At 41.8% G+C, this 14,683-nt stretch overlaps 1 protein-coding gene across 6 annotated transcripts in view; it reads right to left on the reverse strand.

Moving 5' to 3' along the window:
• The window catches only part of LOC135212507 (cyclin-dependent kinase 11B-like), a 42,855-nt gene that overhangs the window by 11,437 nt on the left and 16,735 nt on the right, over positions 1 to 14,683 (reverse strand). For 5 of the 6 annotated variants that reach the window (XM_064246013.1, XM_064246014.1, XM_064246012.1 and 2 more), the window contains exons 3-6: positions 2,673 to 2,826; positions 1,751 to 1,997; positions 1,214 to 1,405; positions 722 to 949 (exon numbers count right to left, since the gene is read on the reverse strand). In XM_064246013.1, coding sequence (XP_064102083.1) covers positions 722 to 949; positions 1,214 to 1,405; positions 1,751 to 1,997; positions 2,673 to 2,826 — 821 coding nt within the window. The remainder of the gene's footprint in view (positions 1 to 721; positions 950 to 1,213; positions 1,406 to 1,750; positions 1,998 to 2,672; positions 2,827 to 14,683) is intronic. The other variant, XM_064246017.1, reaches the window with a different exon arrangement.

Below are 14,683 nucleotides of genomic sequence, written 5' to 3' on the forward strand. Positions count from 1 at the left end.
TCTCCCTTTTGTAGTGTTATGATTCCAACTTCCCAAATCCCCTTCTCTGCCCTTATCAGCCATTTAGGAAAGCGATATATGACAGAAATAAAAAATCTTAACAAAACCCCCCCACTCACATCTATTCATGTAAAAATCAAAACAAAACAGACACACAAGCTGGCAGAATATTGACTACTCATTCTCACTTGCTAACCAACACCAGCCAAACTGTAATTCTGTTGAACAGGAATGGTTTACTCTTTTGCTTAGGAAAATTAAGTCTATGTAATACGTATATACTATGCATTGTACAATGTGTAGGCAGATAGGACTGACACCCCCAAGAAATATAAAGATAAAAACTTGCTCTTCCCTAATTTTTACAGTATAAAAACTATATCTGTACAGACATGTGAAGGTTAAACTCTTACATCTCACTTGTAAGGGATTTAGTTCATATATGCTACTGTACCATAATTAATAGTACGTAATATGCTACTCTACAGTTATGTCTTGTCCAAATGCTTTTACAACTGATGCTAGAAAATATTTTAATCCCAGTGCCAAATTGATATTCTGAATAAGAGAATGAAAAGTATAATACCTGAAACAGCTAGAATGCACACACAATTCTCTGTGGTCTTAAAATTAATATAAAAGCTCAATATACTGTACATGCAAAATAAAAATACAGAAGCAGAGCAATGAACAAAAATTACAAAAGGACTAAATGACCAACCTGAATCTGATTCGGTGTCTGATGATTCTGTGGCAGCGGAATCCGATTGTTCTGTGTCATCAGCATCTTTGTCTTTTAAGGAAGAATCCTCCCTCTTCTTTTTCTTCTTCTTGGAATCGTCATCAGACCTCTTGTCCTTCAATACTTTCTTTTCTTCCTCCTCTTCGCCCATTTCTTCATACTCTCCCTCTTCCTCCTCACTTAGAATTGTCACCTCATCTATATTTTCTGTTGGATTTAACAAATTAAGAAATATTACTGCCTTTACACTTACATGATATTTACAATTCTCAGACACAATGAGATAAATAACATTATCTTTAAGAATGCAAATTATAGTAGTATATGTTTTACAAACACTTTCTATGGAGCACCAAACATTCTCTATGGAGAACACTACAGAAACAGTAAAAACAATATAAACTATCTGAATATCCTTAGGCTATATGGAAGACAACAGGAATCATAAAACTATAATCTCAGAGTGTTTACCCGCAGGGGCATAAGAGTCTTGATGGTGATGCTTTCTCTTCTTTTGCGGCTGGATGTCAACTGGTGAATGTGTACGACTGTGCTTGAAAGAAGATTCCCCGCGATGTCGAACAAGCTGTTCTTCCCGTTTTTCTTCTTCTCTTCTTTGACGGCGAGACTCTGCCTCTCTTTGAGATAGCTCTTTTTGCTTATCTGAATGTCAACAAGAGCAAAATTTCAGTAAAGTAAGTCTTTCAGTGACTCACTACTACATATATGGTTAACATTTGTAATTAGGATATCTGCAAATGGTTCAAAACTGAAATTTTGGGAAATGATTCCTGCAATCAAAATACATAATACAAAATCTTTAATGATTTTAAATCTCCATAAATAAGAAGCTTTAACTTGATCAGGATCTTATTTTGTGAGCTTTAGCCTGCCAAAGTTATTCATGTTCTTAACTATAAATAAATGCTCCAATAGAAAGGAACTCCATAGATGAAATAATACCCCTTTTGTGCTGCATTGGTTTGACAAAACCAAAGACAAAATTACCTGCTACTAAAAAACGTTCCATTCTCCTGTCTCGTTCAGCCCTTTCTCGAGGGGACAACTGCATCATCGGAGGCTCATCTCTGCGGTGGTGAACATGCTGTTGGTAATCGCCGGGACCCATAACTCCTCTCCCCATTCCCCCACCTCTACTGGGAATATGCTCTCGATGATAGTCGACATGCTCATACTCTCTGTCATCGATGTAATAATCCTCTCGTTCCCGTCCCCTTCGTCTATCCTGAAACATCTTGAAAAGAGAAACAAATAAAATAAGACATAGATCAACATCTTGGAGGAGCATAAACAGTCTTCCAAAAATATCATCTTACTTTACTCATGCTTTACTGGGTGAGAACAGCAAAGTTTATTCATTACTGTAACTATTTGTAAAGTGCATCTACTGAAAAATAACAAAACAATTCATTTAACATGGCCATCTGCAGAAATCACGCCAAAAATCCCTAAATATTAATACTGCATTTGCATTGACTAAACTCCTTAGAGCATTAACATACCCACTAAAACTTATTTTAATGGCCAATTCTTAGTCAGAATGTCTTTCAGTCTGGAGATCTCACCTAAACATAGGTATGCTTTGCAACATGAAATGCATTTCTGACTCTTTCTCCCTTACAGGACATAAATCAAGAGAATTGTTCACTGTATGGACATTACTTACTCAAAGAAGGTGTATTCTTATTTTTTTTTTATCTTTATCACCCTGAAAATATTACTCAAATCATCTTCTATGTTCTCACATGAAAGGCCCAGACATCTTCCTTCTATATAACACATTCACCAAATAATACAAAAACACCTGTTAAATAAAAACACATGCAACAATACTGTGACATAATGAAGTTGAATCACAAAAAGATCAAATGAATGAAGTTTATTAAAACCAGTCTCAGGAAAAACTTACCATTTCTCTTTCTGCCATTTTTCCTCTCTTCTCAATTTTACTTCGAAGATCAGTAAAAGGCTTGTCATGCTTTCCTCCTCTTTCACGATGCTTTTCGTGTCGTCGGCCTTCTCGAACCTCTCGAGGTTCACGTCTCTCCCCTTCCATGCGTTCCCTTAAAATGAGGCAAAGACAACTCAGTAATTTTTGACCTAATCAACATAAGGAACATAATATAAATTCTTAAATACTAAAAATAAAAACAATAAGAGTGGCATTTCTGTACATTTCAGTTACCAAATAAAAATTATATTGTTATGATACAATAAAGTTTTATACATACTTACCTGCAGATATATACGATTAATGGCCCACCCAGCCTCCCCGCAGGAGACAGGTGGTAGAGAGAAAAAATTCTGATAGAAAACGGGAATGGTTCCTATTCCTGCCACCCAGCGGCGGGACGGTAGATCACCTGACCTACCTGTAGCGTGTGCCGCGAAATTTGAATTTCTGTCGGGACGACGGAGTCTAAAGCTAAGTATATATCTGCAGGTAAGTATGTATAAAACTTTATTGTATCATAACAATATCATTTTTATACATTCAACTTACCTGCCAGATATATACTTAGCTGATTGGCACCCTCGGTGGTGGGTAAGAGACAGCTAAATACTGAGTAGACAGGTAAACAACATACGTTGTAGGTAATAAATAAATAAAACCTTGGTTCCTATCTGTTTAGACGGAGGGTTGACTACCTAGCTATTGCTTAGGAGTCTACTCCGTCTCAAGAGCCTCAGCGAGGATGTGACCTATGGCTAAGAGTTCTTGTAGGTCTGTCAATGGGGTCTTATCCACTTACTCAACAGAACCTAATGGCCTTTGTCAATGGGGTCTTATCCACTTATATGACAATACACCTATGCCTAGTGGCATAATTAAGGAGCACAACACCGATCCCAATCACCTGATCCTAACACGAGGGTTAGTGCTTAATTTGAAAAGAGTTATCCCCAAACTCCTTTCAAACAACCCCAAGAAAAAACACTATGTTAAATAAAATTAACTCACTAGTTAAGGATCAGCGTCGGCTCCCTCTCCCAGCAACACATCCGCAGACACGTATAAACCAAGAGAGAAGGATCTCTCTTAGGTTAACTGGACATCCTTCGTGTAATGGGAAGTCAACACAGAGTTGCATCTCCCGTATGTGACAGCTAATATGTCCTTTATGACATATTGTTATGGAAAGAACAAGAATTCGCAAAAGCTCGCACTTCATGCGCTTTAATTCTCAGCTGTTTGAAGGAATCGTCAAGTCACTTATGAAGTGCTTTAGAGATCACACTTGTCTCAAAGAAGACCAGGGTGTTCTTTGACATGGATCTCTTCTGGATGAAGCCTGAAGCCTGTCTGGCTCCTCGCGCCTGGCTGGCTCCTCGCGCCTGTCTGGCGCTTCTAGCTCTTCCTTCGCATTGCGCCAGGCGCCAGGCTAGTTCTTATGGAGCTTTTGGCACATTGCGCCAGGCTGGCGCTTCTGGCGCTTTTTTGGTGCCTGGCGCCTGGCTGGCTCCTCCCCACTTGCTGGAGCTTCGAGCTTGGTAGAGTCTCGAGGCTGTTTGGCGATGTCCATCTCGGACACTCTTATCTGTCTGAATTGCTCGCCTCTGGCGCATTTGCGCCAAGTTGGAGGCCCTCTCCTTCTCCGCATCAGACAATGAAAGTGTCCCTTCGAACTGTCTGCCTCTGGCGTTTTTTCGCCTGTTTTGGCATTTGGCGCCTGGCTGGCGCTACTCTGTCCGAAAGTCCTGAACAACCACAATAGTTTATTAGGAGACTGGAGAAGGGTGGAAGAAATTCTTCCACTTTGAGCTTTTGGCCTCTAGCCAGGGGAGGCGATTGTAGTCAGCTACATCCAGTAGACGATAGGATATCTAACAGTACAAGAGAGAAGTGTCTTCCTCCGAGGAGGATCCTTCATGAGTACTTCCGTTGCTAACAAGATCTCTTCTTACATGTTGATGAAGTTTCTCGTTGCAGAATCTTCCCTCTCCTTGCCCGAAGGAAGGGAAGGAGCCTGGAAGTCGAAGGAGACTCCGAGCTGAATTTGGGCGGACCCCTGATTTCTTAGCTTTTATTATATCCCTCTGAATACCTTCTGGGAAGCATTTCGAGCCCTCACCGCACCCCAAAGACTCTGTAGGCAAACGTTTAAACCATCTCTTCTTCTGTAGATGAAAATGAAGTACCCTGTCTGGACAACGAGAAAACTATCTGAAAGCGTTGAGTCAGGAATAGAGGGTTTTAGTTCTTTTGCCAGACATACTATGCTGGCAAGAAGCCATTGACGAGTCTCCATTGAATCTGATGCGAGATTCCAATACACAAAAAAATCAATTGTCTTCTTGGTAGTTTAGGGCCCAGAGAAACAAAGAATTCCTTCATAAAATTTCTTAAAGAAGTTTGATGAGGAGCAGTTCCATCTTGTCGGAAAATGGAATCTGTGGCCACGAAAAGATCCCATTCGAAGTACATGATATCCTACTCTTGTATTGAGGTATCGTATAAGATCCTGAAGATCTTAATCCTCTGCTATCTCTAATTCCCCTTGTAGAGACAGAGTATAGCCTTTTACTGCGTTCTTTGATAGCAGATATATACAGAGGTGATTCCTCCCTCTGAAAGGGAAGAAAAACTGCTATGTGGTTCACAGAGGTATCGGAAGAGGCCAGTTTCCTCATTCCATCTAGCACGATCTGTAGCAATTCTATTTCTTGGCTATGACTCATGTCATTTACCTTGAAAAATCCTCTCATTCATGTCCACTTCCGGTCAGTCTGCACGTAGACAGACTCAGAGTGGAGAGGTTGTTAACCCCTTCAGCACTGGGACGTACACATGTACGTCTTTTATGGTACAGTAATAAAAGACAGGGACGTACGCGTGTACGTCTTTCATCCCTCCTCGAAAGCAAAGCGTTTTTCTTCAGCTTGGATGGTTTTCCAGACACAGTATTGTGTACGAGAGAGGTGCTGAAGCTCCACCCACAATTCATTCCAACCAATGAGCGTCCGATGGACGTCGTGACGTCATTTTCATATGGGATATTAGGAGGGGTACTGGCCAACATATCCCAGTGCGCCTCAGGCCATTATCTGAGAAGGATGATTACGATTTTGTCCGTAAACCATATAGATTTGAATTCTAAACCTTTTTCTCTTTTGATTGCAGTTATTTTATATGTTTTTTTTTTTCAGTATCATGTCAGATGATAGTGTTTCCGAGTCAGGGTCTGAGTACCTGCCAAATCTATCAGATGATGATTATAGTAATAATTTCATAGAGGTTGACAGTGACAACGAGTGTTTGGAAGACATTGAACCTCTGAAGGCTGGCGGTTCATAACTGATCCATCTTGTGACTTGCGCCCAGACCCAGCCCCCTCTGATTCAAGGAGGGTGGCAATGGGATTCCTGCTTACACCAGATTTCACCTGCTTACGTGATTCATTTTTTTTCCTTTTTTGTGATTATGTAATTGACAAATTGTGTGAATGGATGAATGCTAGGGCAGAGTAGTACTTTCATTCAACAGGAAAGCGTAAGGTGAAAGGACTTCTATGGAGGCCTGTTACTCGTGACGAGATGGGTTTTTTACAGCTTGCTTATGATGATGATGGGGATGAAAAAACTGCCCCATATGTATATAAAGTATGGTCACGAGATGCTGTTTCTTTTATTATTATTATTATTATTATTATTATTATTATTATTATTATTATTATTATTATTATTATTATTATTATTATTATTATTATTACTTTTATTATTATTATTATTATTACCAGTGCCGTAAACATTCATTGATGTATACGCTGTTTCTGTATGAAACCTAGGAATAACTATTTCAGTATGAAAACTAGTACGTACTGCTATTACCACTACTACTATTTTACTACTACTTTACTACTTTTTCTGCTACTTTATTTCTATTACTTACTATTATTTTCTACTACTTTATAACAGTTCCTACTTCTGCAATTACTTTTTTCCACTAAGTATTCCTATTTTTTTCCAATATTCTTACTATATTTTATGTAATTTTTGATAATGGGGTAAAAAATATTCATTGATATCCGTACACACAATGTTTTCACATAAGAATATAAAGGAAAAATATGAATAAAATAAAATTAAGTGGGAGCAAGTAATGATTGATACTCGCGGTCGACAGGGGGTCTCATGCGGTATGCAAGCATTTGCAGCAATAAAGCAGGCCGGTGCGAAGGGGTTAAGGTCCATTTATAATAGATACTGATAGAATATCCAGACTCTTGGAAAAGCCTTCCGAAACATGCTGTGAGAAGAACGTGACCTCCGTGAATCCAACCTCTCGAAGGCCAACGTGGGGCGAAAAGCATCATCCTCTCTTCCTCTGACTCCATTAATTATCTTAAAATATCTGTTAAGAATTTTTATATATATACGGGAAAAGACTAATGTTTATTCCCCTTTCAAACTGGATGGCGTATGCTACCTTTCTTGGTTTGAAAATAAGGAAGCATTCTAGAGGAAGCTTATTCGTCTTCAAACATTGCGAAGAGATGTATGAGGAAGACGTATCGCAAGTTTCCACAACTCTCTTTCCAACTAAGGGTAGACAGACGTCAATAGTTATTATCGAAAAGATTCTCACGGACGTGCAACCTTGTGCAGAGAACCTCTTAAGGATCGTTACGTTCCGTGTCTGTGTTAATGCGAACAGTGGCGAAAAAAGAGATTCCCAATTCTCCTTGATATATGAGAGCTGTGGAATTGGCCTAATTGATTTAAAAAATCCTTTCGTCCTTCCCTGGGATCGAACCCCCTTTCAATTAGACAGGGAACAAAATCGGGAACGAATCGTGACTTTACTTAGCCTGCTGTCAGAGAGGCTACTGAACCCTTTGGTTAACAACTCGCTATATCGAGAAAATATCAAGTCCACTAAAATGCTTGCAATTCTTTTAGACTACGTGCCAAAACATCTGTACCTCTGTCATGGTACCCGGCGCCATCTTATATGTTATTTCCGTTTCTTGGTAGGAAAAAACTCTATAGGCGTAATATAGTCCATTCAGGGAAACAAACTTCTGCCACGAAGAAAACGGTTCCCATTAGACTCATCCATCTCCTCACTGAGCATGCTCCGTTCTCTAATAAGGCTATGCTTTCGTAGGCATGAAAGCATTATATAATATAGTGCTCTACCTCGGTAGAATAATCTATAATTCTGTTACATTGCGATAAACAGCATTGAAAGGTTGTAAGAGATCTTTCTATTGAAAGCTTCTTAGCAAAAACTCAGACAATGTTATTCATGCTTGCCTACAAATCCCCTCAATTCGAGGCTAAGTCCGTGATTGTAAGGGAGAGAAACGTACAGTCAGTTAATGCCGAAGGAGAGAGAGATGTAACCAACCGACCATGACCGAGAACCAGATGGTACTGTATTGGCTTACAGAGACAGCAGTCTTCTTTCGCTGTCTCAGTACATTCTTCCTGAGTTACCAGTTATTCCATTCAATGAAGGAATAATGTAAAATTATTCTTGAGCTTAAGGAAGTATCCAATAATGCAAATTTAAGCGAAACATTCTTCTTTAAATACAGAAGCTGAGTCGGTGTTGTCATAAGAACCCTTTAAGTGTAATCCTTACCTAGGAAAAACCCTGGAAGGACACACGGAATTCAGTTGGCAACCATAGAGTAATTACGGTATGCGCATATGACTCGACCATACAGTATTCCTATACAGAAAATTCTCTACTCCATTCTTTCCTTGCCGAGGCAAGGAGAGAATGGAAAATTTTACTATCTTCGTTCTTTTCGTTAATAGAACGAACTAGTATTATCCAAAGGAGATCCCAAGTGAGAACCGAGGATCGAAGAGAATCTCTTAAGCTTTCTAATCTCTTGGACATAAGACTAAAAGGACATATTCTACGCGTCTATTACTTGGAAGAGCCTCTAATCAATGAATGAGAGCTCCTCCGAATCTTGTCCAAGAGAGCTATATGCTAAGTATTGAGATCTTTGTGAATGAGAACTAACCCATTAAGATACAAAGAGTATAGGGAATTTAATCCAGGCACTCGTTAAGTCTTCATGATTTCCAAAGAAATCGCGGAAGGGACAGGATTCCAGTTCAGATCTAGGGTTTACGAAAGGAAAAATTGACGTTCCCTTTCCGCAGTCATTCCCTACGCCGCCATGAGTATGAATGAAGGAGAGAGTCCACGTTGAGAGGAACTGCCTGTTACAGCAGTCTTCTGAATATTGGAGAAGGGCTTCTCTCAGTATCAGAATCATTCTGACAAAAGTGACATCTTGCGCCTTTGTAGGTCACTCACGTACTGAAGTAGAACAGCCCCTATTCAGTGAAAGACTGGTGGAAAAAGACTCTCTCTGTTCCTTTGGAAGAGAACTAGAAGTCTTTTCTATTCTCTTGCATGATACAACAGATCTTTCCGATTTCTGAAGTCCCGAAGAGGAAGATCGTTTCCGAGGAGAAGAACTGTTGGAAGGCGACCCCAGCCTGGAGGATTCCGCATGTCTGGAACGTTCCGCTTTGGTGGAAAGTTCTTCGCGCTTGGAAAGTTTCTCTTGTGCGGAAGGTTCCGCGCGCCTGGAAAGTTCCGCGCATCCGGAAAAAGATTCCCGCTTGGAAAGTTCCGAGTGCCTGGAAGGCGATTCGTATCTGGAAGGTTCCATTCTCTTGGAAAGAAACTCGCGCCTGGAACGTTCCATTCTTGTGGAAGGTTCCGTGCGTCTGGAAAAAGATTCCTGATTGGAAAATTCTTCCGCTTGTCTGGAAAGTTTGTAATGTTCGGAATGTTCCGAGCGCCTGGAAGGAAACTCGCGCTTGGAACGTTCCGTTATTGTGGAAGGTTCCGTGCGTCTGGATAGTTCCGAGCGCCTAATAGGCTCCTCACTCTTGGAAGGTGCCTCTTGCTCGGAACGATCCATGGAAAGATCCTTCTGTTTGTCCACTTGATTCTAAGGCTCTTCGCTCTTGGACATTTGTTTTCGCTTTGAAGGCGCCTTGCGCCTAGAAAGCTCCTCTCTGTTAATCTCCTCTCCCGGAAAGTTCCTCCTGACTGGAAAGGACTTCTGTCCTGCCTGGCGCTCCTCGCCAAGATGGTTCTTCTAGGGCTGAAGAAAACCACTCATCTATAGGAGCTAGTTGCTTGGGAGAAGGCGGAACATTCTCAGGAAGCTCGGACACAACTCCACGCTTCATGGAAGAAAGCGAAACAGGAGATCAGACTCTGGTTCTCGCTTGGAGGGAGGAACGCGGCTGGCTGCTGGCTGCTGGAACGTGGCTCGCGCTAGACTGCTGGAACGCGGCTCCCGCTTCTAGCCCAGATGGCACTTAGTGTTCTCTTAACTTTCCGAGAACACGCTAGATCGTCCTAACTCCAAACATGTCCATTCTTTGTCTTTTCGGATATAAGATGAAGAATCGAATGAAGAGACGCACATTTTTTAAGGATGCCTTTGCAATGGCCCTCCTTGGCAGTCTGGGATGCTCCAGAACCTGCCGAGGGGACGCCTGATCGGTGGGGATTCTCCGTAACCTCCGTAAGGCTTTCGACATTCCTTCTCCTCTGGGCATGGGAGCTTGGAAGAGGACTAGGCCTGGGAGCGAGATGGAGCCGAACAGAACGCACCCTCCACTGCACTGGAAACACTATATTCACTTCTTACCTTTTTTAAGAGCTCGCATTATGAGCTCTCTAGATTTATTCTTCAAATTTTCACAAGATGAATTAGTAGTTTCTGAGGTAAGAAGGTGATGAGGATGCAACAACTACTAGTATTGTTAATACTCTAATTGCTCGTTAATACGAGACATATTAACGCTTCTAAAGGAAGCGTTTTTAGTAATATGCTTTCTGACTTCCTTGAATAGGAAGTTAGTGTGTTTAAATTCCTCAATCAAGCTTTTTTAACACTTCTTACACGTATTAGTGAATAGATATTAAAGTTTCCCTTTATTGCAAAATATGTGAGTGTCTACCGACAAATTCGGTAGTTTCATGTAAATTTTTTCTTCGAAAACTCGAAGCTAAATACATTTAAAAGTTACTAAAAGCGTATGCCGAACCAAAGACCCAGTACTTCCCTGCAAAAGACAGCCCAGAAGATCGATGGCGATGAAAAACGAAAATCAAGTCAGGAGGTACCGCAAACGTTGTTTACAATACGGCCGACAGAAAAATTCTGATAGAAAACGGGAATGGTTCCTATTCCTGCCACCCAGCGGCGGGACGGTAGATCACCTGACCTACCTATAGCGTGTGCCGCGAAATTTTAATTTCTGTCGGGACGACGGAGTCTAAAGCTAAGTATATATCTGGCAGGTAAGTTGAATGTATAAAAACAATATTTCAAATCAGTAAATTTACTGTATTTGGCTTACTGATTTAAATGTGTCTCAGTGACTGTTGGCTTAAAACTTTAAACAAGAAGCTTTCTTTAATTTAGAGCACAACATTGATGGCATTTTCTCTCATTTAAAAAACAAAGGCCTTTGAAAATTTGGACTAGAGGTCACTATTAATAGTCTAACACCTAAACACACCTATTCAGTATTATATTTACCAGATGAACCACGAATGACTTATAAACTATTAGAGGAAAATACTGTAATTCTAAACTATTTAAATTTTAAACCATAAAAAAGAAACATTGTTCACTGATCTGTTTTTTGTTTCTCAATAGCTAATTGCATTGATTTATTGCAGCCATACAATTTAAAAAAATTATATTGTTAGTATACAATAAAGTTTTGTACATACCTACCTGGCAGATATATTCTTAGCTTACGTCTCTGACGTCACGACAGAATTCAAAACTCGCGGCACACGCGACAGGTAGGTCAGGTGATCTACCTTACCCGCCGCTGGGTGGCGGGTGTATGAACTAATCCCGTTTTCTAGTCAGATTTTCTCTTCCACTTGTCTCCTGAGGGGAGGCTGGGCGGGCCATCAATCGTATATATCTGCCAGGTAAGTATGTACAAAACTTTATTGTATACTAACAATATTATTTTTGTACATGAACTTTCCTGTCAGATATATACTTAGCTGATTGACACCCTTGGAGGAGGGTAAGAGACAGCTAAATAACATAGAAAAGGGAAACAACACCTGTTGTAGGATCTAAAAACCTTGGTTCTTACCTTTTTAGGCTGAAGACTTCATAGGTACTGTCTATTAGTCTGCATTGCCTGAAGAGCTACAGCGAGGGCGTGACCTACAGCTGACAGACTCTTTGGGTCTACCAAAGGGATTTGTTATCCGCTTACTTGGTAGAATCCAAGTAGGATCTTGTCAAAGGGGATTCGCCCGCTTACATGACAGAACCTGTCCACTACCATTGCAAGGAGTACAAACACAAACCCGATCACCTAACCAATCTAATGCTTGTTAGATATATGACATGAAAGAGATGCCTACCCGCATCATCTTTCATACAACCAAAAAAATGCAATTCCAAAAAAGGGAAATAAACTAAAAAGGATATGTTTCAGCTCCCTGCCCCAGCACCGAATCTGCCGATACGTATGGGCCTAACGCGAAGCACTTGTCATACGTAATTTTGACGTCTCTCAGGTAGTGGTTAGCAAAGACTGAGTTGCATCTCCAAAATGTTGCTTTCATAAGTTTCTGTAGCGACATATTTTTATTGAAAGCCAAGGATGTGGCAATGGCTCTCACCTCATGAGCCTTGACCTTTAGGAGCTTGAATTGATTTTCATCGCATGCAACATGGGCTTCTTTCACAAGGCTTCTAATAAAGAAAGCCAGTGCATTTTTCGACAATGGCCTACTGGGATCTCTTACAGAACACCATAGGTTATCATTATAGCCCTTAAGTTTCTTCTTTCTCTGAAGATAAAACTTTATACGTACTTCTAACAGGGCAAAGAGTCCTCTCTGCTTCTTCCCCTACAAGGGCAGATAAGCCTTGAACCTCAAAACCCCTGGGCCATGAATTTGAGGGGTTCTCGTTCTTGGCTAAGAATGAAGGAAGGAAGGAACAAATCACGGAATCTCCTTTGAACCCTACTCTTCCTTCTAAGGCATGCAGATCACTTATCCTCTTGGCGGATGCCAAAGCCATGAGGAACAGGGACTTCTTCGTTAGGTCTCTAAAGGAAGCTGACTGAGGCGGCTCAAACCTCAAGGACCTCAGGAAACGAAGAACTACATCAAGATTCCAGCTTGGAATCCCAGCAGAAACTTTCTTGGATGTTTCAAAAGACCATAACAAATCATGCAGATCTTTGTTGTCCGAAATGTTCAGGTCTCTGTGCCTGAACACTGCAGCTATCATGCTACGGTAACCTTTTATGGTTGAAACCGCCAGACCGCATTTTTCCCTAAGGAAAAAGAGGAAGTCTGCGATTTGGGTTACAGAGGTACTGAAAGAGGAAAGCTTCTGGTTCCTGCACCAACGACGAAAGACGTCCCACTTCGACTGGTAGACTCTAAGGGTAGAAGGTCTTCTTGCTGTGGCGATAGCCTTTGCAGCAAACCCCTTCGCTCTGACAAGACTTTTGACAGTCTGAAGCCAGTCAGATTGAGAGCGGGGAGGTTTTTGTGATACCTGTCGAAGTGGGGTTGTGTGAGCAAATCGATCCTTTGTGGCAGGGATCTTGGAATGTCTACTAACCATTCCAGTACCTCTGTGAACCAGTCTTGGGCGGGCCAGAACAGAGCTATCAGCGTCATCCTTGCCGCTTCAGAGGTCGCAAACTTCTTGAGTGTCTCTCCCAGTATCTTGAAGGAGGAAACGCATACAGGTCTAGACCTCTCCAATCTAGGAGAAAGGCATCTACTGCTACTGCCCTTGGGTCTGAGATCGGGGAGCAGTAAATGTCTATTCTCGCGTTCTTGGTGGTGGCGAAGAGGTCTATGTGAGGTCTGCCCCACATTCTCCACAGGTCCTGGCAAACATCTGAGTGAAGAGTCCACTCCGAAGGAAGGACTTTATTTTTCCTGCTCAGGAGGTCGGCCCTGACGTTCCTTTCTCCCTGTACGAATCTGGTGAGGAGTCTGATCCTCCTTGCCTCCGACCACAGCAGAAGGTTCTTTGCTGTTTCATACAGGGAGAAGGAGTGCGTTCCGCCCTGCTTCCTGATGTACGCCAGGGCTGTGGTGTTGTCCGAGTTGATCTGAACTATTGCAACTCGGACGTGGGACTCGAAGGCTTTTAAGGCCAGCCAAACCGCCATCAACTCTTTCTTGTTGATGTGCCAGGCCATCTGTTCCCCCTCCCAGGTGCCTGACACTTCCTTTGATCCGAGCGTCACTCCCCAACCTGTTTCTGACGCGTCGGAAAACAACACTAGGTTGGGGTTCGGTATGTGCAGGGACAGACCTTCTACAAATCTGAGAGGGTTCGCCCACCATAAAAGGTCCTTTTTGATCTCCCTTGTGATCTTGAAGGAGAACTCTAGGTCTTGTGAGAGACGATGCCAGTTCTGGTGCAGAAAGAACTGGAGAGGTCTGAGGTGCAACCTTCCTAGAGAAACGAATTGCTCCAACGAGGAGAGTGTCCCAACAGACTCATCCACTCCCTCGCTGTGCATGCATCTTTCTCTAGAAAGGTTGTGACTTTCTCGAAGCATCGAGCTATCCTTTCTGGGGACGGATACGGCCGAAAATCCAGAGAAACCATTCGAATCCCCAGATAAATCCGTTCTTGACTGGGGATTAACTGAGACTTCTGGAAGTTCACCAAAAGTCCCAGCGAACTTGCCATGGTAAGGGTCTTTTGTAGGTCCTCCAGACATCGTTCTTTTGACATGGCTCTGATCAGCCAGTTGTCCAGATAGAGGGACACCCTCACTCCCTCCAAATGTAGCCACTGTGCTACATTTTTCATGAGCCCCGTGAAAACCTGGGAGGCTGTTGAGAGGCCGAAGCACAAGGCCCTGAATTGGAATATCCTCCCATCATGAACCTCAGATACTTCCGTG

Source organism: Macrobrachium nipponense, chromosome 41 (assembly GCF_015104395.2).
Source record: "Macrobrachium nipponense isolate FS-2020 chromosome 41, ASM1510439v2, whole genome shotgun sequence".
NCBI classification, from domain to species: Eukaryota; Metazoa; Arthropoda; class Malacostraca; order Decapoda; family Palaemonidae; genus Macrobrachium; species Macrobrachium nipponense.